The sequence below is a fragment of the Asparagus officinalis genome, chromosome 5, assembly GCF_001876935.1.
Source record: "Asparagus officinalis chromosome 5, Aspof.V1, whole genome shotgun sequence".
Classification (NCBI taxonomy): Eukaryota; Viridiplantae; Streptophyta; class Magnoliopsida; order Asparagales; family Asparagaceae; genus Asparagus; species Asparagus officinalis.
Genome location: NC_033798.1, coordinates 105,698,405 through 105,706,263, shown reverse-complemented (window position 1 = coordinate 105,706,263; position 7,859 = coordinate 105,698,405). Strand labels below are relative to the sequence as shown.

Genomic DNA, 7,859 nt, shown 5'->3' with positions numbered 1-7,859 from the left:
CCGCGGCCACCCCAGTGTAATTTGCAAGTAACAAAACTTTTCTTGAGAGAAAAAAAATCCAAAATTTAGGAGAGGGGTTATATTGCCTATAGATGAAAAATGACAAAGTCTGCAATTTTTCTCTCAAGGACGTTTTAGTTATTTGTAATACATGAAGTAGGGGGTCTGGTGAGAGAAGGTTAAGTTTGGTTTGGGGGCTATGTGTAACACCCCCCAAAATTGAGGGGGTAAAGTGAAATTGACCCAATTAGAAATGGTAAATTTATTGCATGAGAAATTATATGGTAGAATTGGAGTGCTTTTATGAGTGCATTCAACGTTTGACCATCGAAAAATTTCATAGAGGATTTTTTTTGTGATTAATTGACAATCGTTCTTTACGCACGTCAACGGTACCCAGAAAAAGAAAAAAGGGAAAAAAAATCCAAACGTCAATTTTCATTTTAAGTTTTGAACTTATGAACTTAAGAGTCCAATGTGAATTTATGGTGAAAGTTCTACACTATTGTGCCATATACATTTCTAGTTTAAATTTCTATTAATCAATCTTCTTCTCAGTTTTATTCTTAAAAAATAACTCTTTTTGGTTTATTTTGTTTTTTTCTTAAGTGATTAGGAGTGATAGAAAGATGATTTCCTTCGTTGATTTTGGCAGCTTCTACTATACGTGATTCCTACCACACATCCTATGTATTCTGATGCATGAAGATTTCCCTTTCTACTACATTTTTTTATTGCATACATTAGATATATATTTAATGTGGTGTAGTGGTGGATGTTTTCTGTTTGTGCTTGATCGGGGTATACACAATTTTCCTAACTTGTTGGGTTGAGCATCAAATCATTACTCTAAAAATGATGGAGGCAAGGCAAGATACTCATATAATGGGGACACGGTGTAAATAAAAGCAAAGAAATTATTTTTTTAAGCAAAGAAGTTATTAAAATTGTTAAGATGCAGATTAACAGATATCTCGACTTAGTTAACTCTAATGACAATATTCTCTGAGAAAAAAGAAAACTCCAACTACTTCATATTAATGGATGAGAGGGCCTTGTAAATTAATAGAGTAGTAACTAGTAAGCGCTAATTATTGGATGTTAGCGATTTGTGTTTAGAAGTTGTATGGGGTCAGAGAGGTTGTCATTTGGATTTTTTTTCCTAGTATTTTCTTCCTCTGTCTTTTTAAAGATGTAGAATTTTTTTCCCCTCAATTGGAGCGCACTAACATTTTGTATTGTTGTTTGTATGTTTATCAGATTGAGCTAAAAACAGCACCAGCTGATTTTCGCTTCCCTACAACAAATCAAACGAGGCACTGTTTCACTCGCTACATTGAGTATCACAAGTATAATTCATTTCATACCTAATCATTTGATGGTTGTAGAACGATGGTGTTAAGCATGAGACACTACAATCTTATGATGTTTGCAACAATGTTATAACTTCTCCTTTAAGTTACTAAGTCCATCAAAAATGCAGGTGTTTGTCTGCCAAAGGCGATGGCTCTGCTGAATGTGAAAGATTTGCTAAATATTACCGGTCCCTTTGTCCTGGGGAATGGGTGAGCTCCAATATTCAATGTCTTCATCGAATTTTGATTTTAGTAGTTGCTTGTTTTTTCTCCAGACAGTTCATATTCTCTATTCATCTGGATGAACCTTTGTTCTACTTTTTCATATAACATCAAGTTCAGTGCATCAGTATGTTTTTTCTACTTTTTGCGTGATATGTTTTTTCTACTTTTTGCGTGATATGATTTTTGAAGCTATTGCCAATTGCATGTTCACACTGTTATTGTAATATGTCTCCTCTCATTAAACTCCATTTCATTTAGCCATGACTCATGACCACTGAGTGAAGGGATCTCATGTACACAGATAAAATTTACACAAGCACAGCAAAGCAAGCCACTCGATTTATTTTCTAGTATGGTCCACTTAACTCTCAGTAATTCATTATAATTCATGAACCTCTAAAATTTGAAACACAAGACTAGCATTGGGGATTGAACTAAACTTGGTAAGAGCCGACGTCAGTTTGAACCAGTCACAACTGGACTTGGCCCAATCTTCTATAACATTTAGTTAGATTTGGGATGATAATTTCTCCAGGTGGACCAAAATGAATTTTATGCTTATTAACCTTTGTACTATAACAAGCTTTTATAACATTTACTTAGTTTGGGATGATAACTTTTCCAGATAGACCGAAATGAATTTTATGCTTGTTATAGTAAAATTCATCTTGGTGGATAACTATAATAAGCATAGTAAATTCCAGATGGAGAACTATAACAAGGTAGAGAGAGATCATAGTTCTCCACCAAAATGAATTTTATACACAGATGATGACGCACTAAAAGAGCAAATGATAACACAACAAAAAGGGCCAACTGTTTTGCGAAATCACATGCTTTTGCTTGCCAGGTATTTCATTGGCTCATGCCCTCCATTTATCTTACCCTTCTTTGTTCATGTTGTGTCTTTGAGTTACTTATTTGCTTCCATTTATATACAAAACTATATTTAGGGAAAAACATAGATAGGTTTCACTGTGAGAACTGAAAATCATTGAACTCTGTGAAAACTAAAGAGCTGAAGTCTATTAGTATTCATCTATGAAGCGAAGTTTATTCTTCTCCGGTATTTTAGGACATAAAGCAAGTGGAACTTCCATGAAAATTGGAATCTCATTCTGAATTCTTCTTGGGCAAAGCAGCTGAAAGATTACGCAACTTTCAATTCTCTTGTAAAAAAAGACATTCTTTTATATCTTGGTTGAGTTTATCAAACGATACTGTTATATATTTAATGATCAGATTCATCTAGATTCTAGCTATTTCATTATATATATTTTTTCATTCTCCTCGCATAAAATGTTATCAAAGTTTTTATTACTGTCATTTACTATTCTTTCTTCTCATAAGCCAGGTTGACAGGTGGAATGAACAGAGAGAGAACGGAAATTTTCCGGGGCCACTGTAATTCTTAGGCTCAGCAACCTGTTAGCAGCACTCTTTTCTTCTGGTTTGTATCTAGTCTTTTGGTTTTGTCACCTGAAAATATTGTTACTGTTATATATAAGTTGTTTAAATAAAAGGATAATGCATGTGTGGATATGAAAAACTCTACTTTTAACATCGTTATGGCCCTACGCTGATGATTGCATTTGCCAATACATTTACGTGTTGTACTGCTGACAAGTGCATTCTCCACTCAATGGGAAAAACTATCCTAATGCTTAGCACAGATTTTAAGATTTTAAAGTTGGTGATCACATTAATACAGTAATCAAAATGCTCTAATATAATTTTGATAGTTGTATTATAAGAGGATTTTACTTGCACCAATAGTAATTGCATTGATATTGTATACTGATTTGTATTGATTTAAAATCGTGGTGAGACATGTGTCACGGTCTCCTTTTATCTCCCTACTCCATTTATATACATATCACCCCCCCCCCCCCCCCCCCTACACACACAGCACAAACACAACAATAACAAACAAAACAAAAAAACCAACCACCAACGAGAGATAGGTGAGAACACACAAATATCTCATGCTAACTTGCATAAGATCAGATGTTACCACAAGAGGCCAATGCGGGTCTTATCAATTCAGACAATGGTGGAGGTATCCACTAACTTGAGTATATACTTCATGCAAGAAATAAAATAATAATGTGGAGACTTCTTTTCTCTGTTGTAATTATGATCTATTTTATGGAATTCTTTAATGTTGATGGTGGCCCAAATGCCTTACCCGGGTATGTTTATGCGTGCGGATATGCGGGTGGGTGGGTTGATAGGGTTATGTTAGGACCTCAATGCTGAGGTTGACTTTAATGGCCATTGTTGTTTCATAGCACAGATATCTGTTAAAAGAGGTTGGGACCAAAATAATGTGAAAGATGAGCCTCCACCTGTTACATCATCGTCGGATATTTTGGCACCGTAGGAATGAATGAAAACAACTAGGAATAATTTGGTCCACATATTATTGTTTAGCACATGTGAATGTATTGTTCAAGTAAATATGTATATGAATAATGTTAGAATGAACCATATACGATACTTATATCCAGGGCAGGTAGACTTTAAACATATTGTACAGTAAATGATGTATGATGCATCATTTCAAACTAAAACACCTTGACATAGTGCAACGTTTTGACTAGAAACAAGCGATTTATGATGAAAAGAAAGAGTAAAAGACTAAAATTAAAAATATAGTCTTTTTTCCTTCCTTGCTTTCAGTTTTGTTTATTATAATGTTTGTCTAATATCTAGTTAGTATCTCTATTTAATATAATTTTGAAATGTTTTCATCAGATCTCTATGCATTCAAGATAACAAATACAATTTCAGTATTAACCGTATTTGCTCTGTGTGCACCTTTAATTCTCAGGGTAAATTGATGATTTGTCATCAATTTTTCTGGGTCATCTTGTACCTTGCTTCTCTTGACAATTTAAACGGACAATGTGTAGAGGGCTTTGGATGAGGTTCGCACTTGAAGGTGCTCTTAATATTTCTTATGATTGCATGAGTTTTTATCCACAAGTCTATTCAGGGCATAATCTTTTGCTGTTGCCGACAGTTGGGTCTTTGTCTTGCCACCTTTATTGTCTCCATTGACTTCTATTGAAGTCAGTGAACCGCCATAGTTTCCAAGATTTTCCATTATCTGTCGAGCTATTTTGAAATAACCATCTTCTTTCACATAATACCAGCAAAGTAGACTTGTGTGCTGCCGTGACATTAGTGAGGAAAAGTGAAAAAAAAATTATAATTTAAGGGTTTCGTTAATAATTACACTGTATTTTTGAACACACAGAATTGCACAAACATACACACATAGCAAGTTGCAACGAAAAAAGTTAGCCACTTACAACGTGTATTAAACTCTAAATTCAAAGTGGATTTAAAGTTAATTCATCGAAGTATCTACTGTTTAAGAGCAGTTTTAGAAGTGAATTGAGTCTAAAAATAATAGGGGGTAGTGTTTTGGGTTTATAGGTGGAAAACCAGTCTACAATTTACTATCCCGCAACATTAGTATGAAAGAGACAAAAATAATAACAATTTGCACATTTGGTTTAAAAATACATTTTATCTAATTGCTTAGAACAAAAATAGAGCCAATAATAATAAAATAGCAACTTATATTGTATGTCAAATTGCTAAAATACAAAGTGGTTTAAAATTAATTTAATGGAGTATTTTGAATTTTGGAGGCAAGTTGATTTTAAAGTAAAAAAGACTTTAGCGTATCAGCAAAAATTCATCCACCGTTCCAAAGCAATAGCATTGATTTGGAAAGAAAAAACATATAACAATGTATTTCGGGTGCAAGAGTCATTTTTGAAGTGTGTGAGTTTAAAAGTAAATGGGGATAAAAATTTTAAATTTATAGGTGAAAAAATATAGTAGAACTTTGAAATTGGTGAATTTAAAAGTAAATGGATAGTTATCGGGTTTAAAGGCAAGTAAATGACTTTAAATGTGGCTGGGCTTAAACATAAATGGAGGGAAGCTTTAGGCTTAAAGGCAAAAGAACAATAACAAATTTAATTTAATGGAGTTAATGTAGCTATGAACAGTGCGCAGCTACTGTACAAGTCCCAATTATTTAGTATAGATACTAGTAAATAGAGACAAAGTTGACAATGTTTGTCTCTTTCAAGTTTCTGCTGCTCGTTTGAAGATCAGAAGATACATAGTAGTTCTTACATTTTACTGAAGGGTGGCACTAGGGTCACACCCCCAACCGCATCCCAAACCACACCCCTCTCATATGCTACAGTGCACCGGGCTCCGCATGAGATTTTAAAATTTTAAAATCTCATGTGGGGTCCGGTGCACTGTAGCATATGTGGTTGGGGGTGTGGTTTGGGATGTGGTTGGGGGTGTGCCCCTATCATTTTCCTTTGCTGAAAGCAATGAACAGTGCGCAGCTACTGTACAAGTACCAGTTATTTTAGTATAGATATAGTAGTAAATAGGGACAAAGTTGACAATGTTTGTCCCTTTCAAATGTCTGCTGCTGGTTTGAAGATACACAGTAGTTCTTACATTTTACTGAAAGCACTTCGCAAGTACAATATTTCTAAGAAGGGATAAATGCTTCTGGCCACCTAAAATTAAAAGGAGAATCTGTCTCACCGTCAAGACAAAATCATCGTGTCAATAACTCCTCAATTCATATTTTTATACTCCAGACCCCAAATCTAATGCCATCAAACTATTACTTTTCTTTTTCTCATTGTATCCTTACTACCTAGGACCCCTCAACCTAATCTTTTCTTTGGAAACACAAACCCCAAAAACACACATTTCTTTTTGCTCCATCTTTCAATTTTTCTAATATTAAGATTAGAAATTTTTTTCCTGTATGATGGTGGTAGACAACGCATCATCGTTAAATTTTCTGCTGCATTACTCGCCTCGGTCGCCACACTATTCATTTTTTGCTTTTGCCGAATTACCGTTTTCGTCGCTTCATTGCCGCACTTTTCTCCACCTTAGCCAAATTCACAGTCATCGTCGCTGAATTCATTGCATCCCCCTCCCTAAAAAAATACCACTACCCATCTCCTCTGCCACCACCAATCTCCTCATCGCCACTTCCTCGCAATTCTCTATTGCCACCACCACCTTGCATGGAGCCCCCACCACTACCTCCATGTATGACTGTATTAAAAATATCTTTTGTTAAATGTTTAAAATGTAAATAGTCATTGATGAATATTATCTCTCAATACTATCTCAGTTTCTGGACATAAGTATCCAGTCCATTTTGTTCTCAAAACCTTTCTATCATGTATGCACTTTTTGATTTGCTTGCATATCATCTCCACTAATGGTAAGATTCGGAAGCTAGATGATAATTGATTTTAGTTTTAGAGGATTGAGAATGAAGGAATTAGAAGGGAAATGAAAAGTTAGAAGGGAAGAGGCTAGCTTGAAGAAACTTTATTTTAATTGCTTCATAGCTTGTTTACATTCGTTGCTTATTTATAAGTACATATAGAACTATCTAGAGTATAGACATTTTACATGAAACATTCTAGAGTATTGTATAATATTCCTATCTTCTAAATATATCTTATTTTTGTCATATTTCTAGTCCTAGTTATTTCTAGAAACTTTCCATATTACAAGATTATTATAGAGAGTTCTAGAGAATTACAAATTACTTCTAGTGCCCCTCCTTAATTTGTAATTCCTAACTCATTTCTGAATAGTATAAACTTTTTAGAGGGTAATGTTTTTGTGAAGATATCTGCTAGTTGCTCATTTGTTGAGATGAACTCTAGCTCAATCTCATTGTCTTCAACGAGCTTTCTGATGAAATGATGACGAATCTCAATATGTTTGGTTTTGGCACGGATGACTGTCATGGCTATCGCAATTGAGAGTAGTTGATGACTCTTGTTCTTACTGTAGATTAGATAAAATCCTTTGAAGCAACACTGCTTCACATGCAGCACTTGTAGCTGAGATATACTCTGCTTCTGCAGATGATAGAGCTATGATCTGTTGTTTCTTTGAGGTCCAGGATATTACTTTAGATCCCATATTGAAGACATATCCTAAAGTGCTTTTGCGATCATCAATACAACTAGCCCAATCACTGTTAGTGTAGCCAGCTAATGCATTGTCTTCTTCTATTGTGTATTTTATTCCCATACTCTTTGTACCTTGAAGATATCAAAGAATCCGCTTCGCAGCTCCATGGTGTAGCTTACTTGGATTGCTTATGAATCTAGACAAAATGCTTACAGCGTACAATAATGTCTAGCCTTGTATTTATGAAGTAGATTAGCGATCCAACTAGGATTCTGTAACTTG

The 7,859-nt window shown here is 34.6% G+C and overlaps 1 protein-coding gene across 1 annotated transcript in view; it reads left to right on the top strand.

The window, feature by feature from the left end:
* Window positions 1-3,181, top strand: part of LOC109840517 (cytochrome c oxidase subunit 6b-2-like) — a 6,876-nt gene extending 3,695 nt beyond the window's left edge. The window contains exons 2-4 of the mRNA XM_020409184.1: window positions 1,261-1,349; window positions 1,484-1,565; window positions 2,935-3,181. Coding sequence (XP_020264773.1) covers window positions 1,261-1,349; window positions 1,484-1,565; window positions 2,935-2,988 — 225 coding nt within the window. The 3' untranslated portion in view covers window positions 2,989-3,181. The remainder of the gene's footprint in view (window positions 1-1,260; window positions 1,350-1,483; window positions 1,566-2,934) is intronic.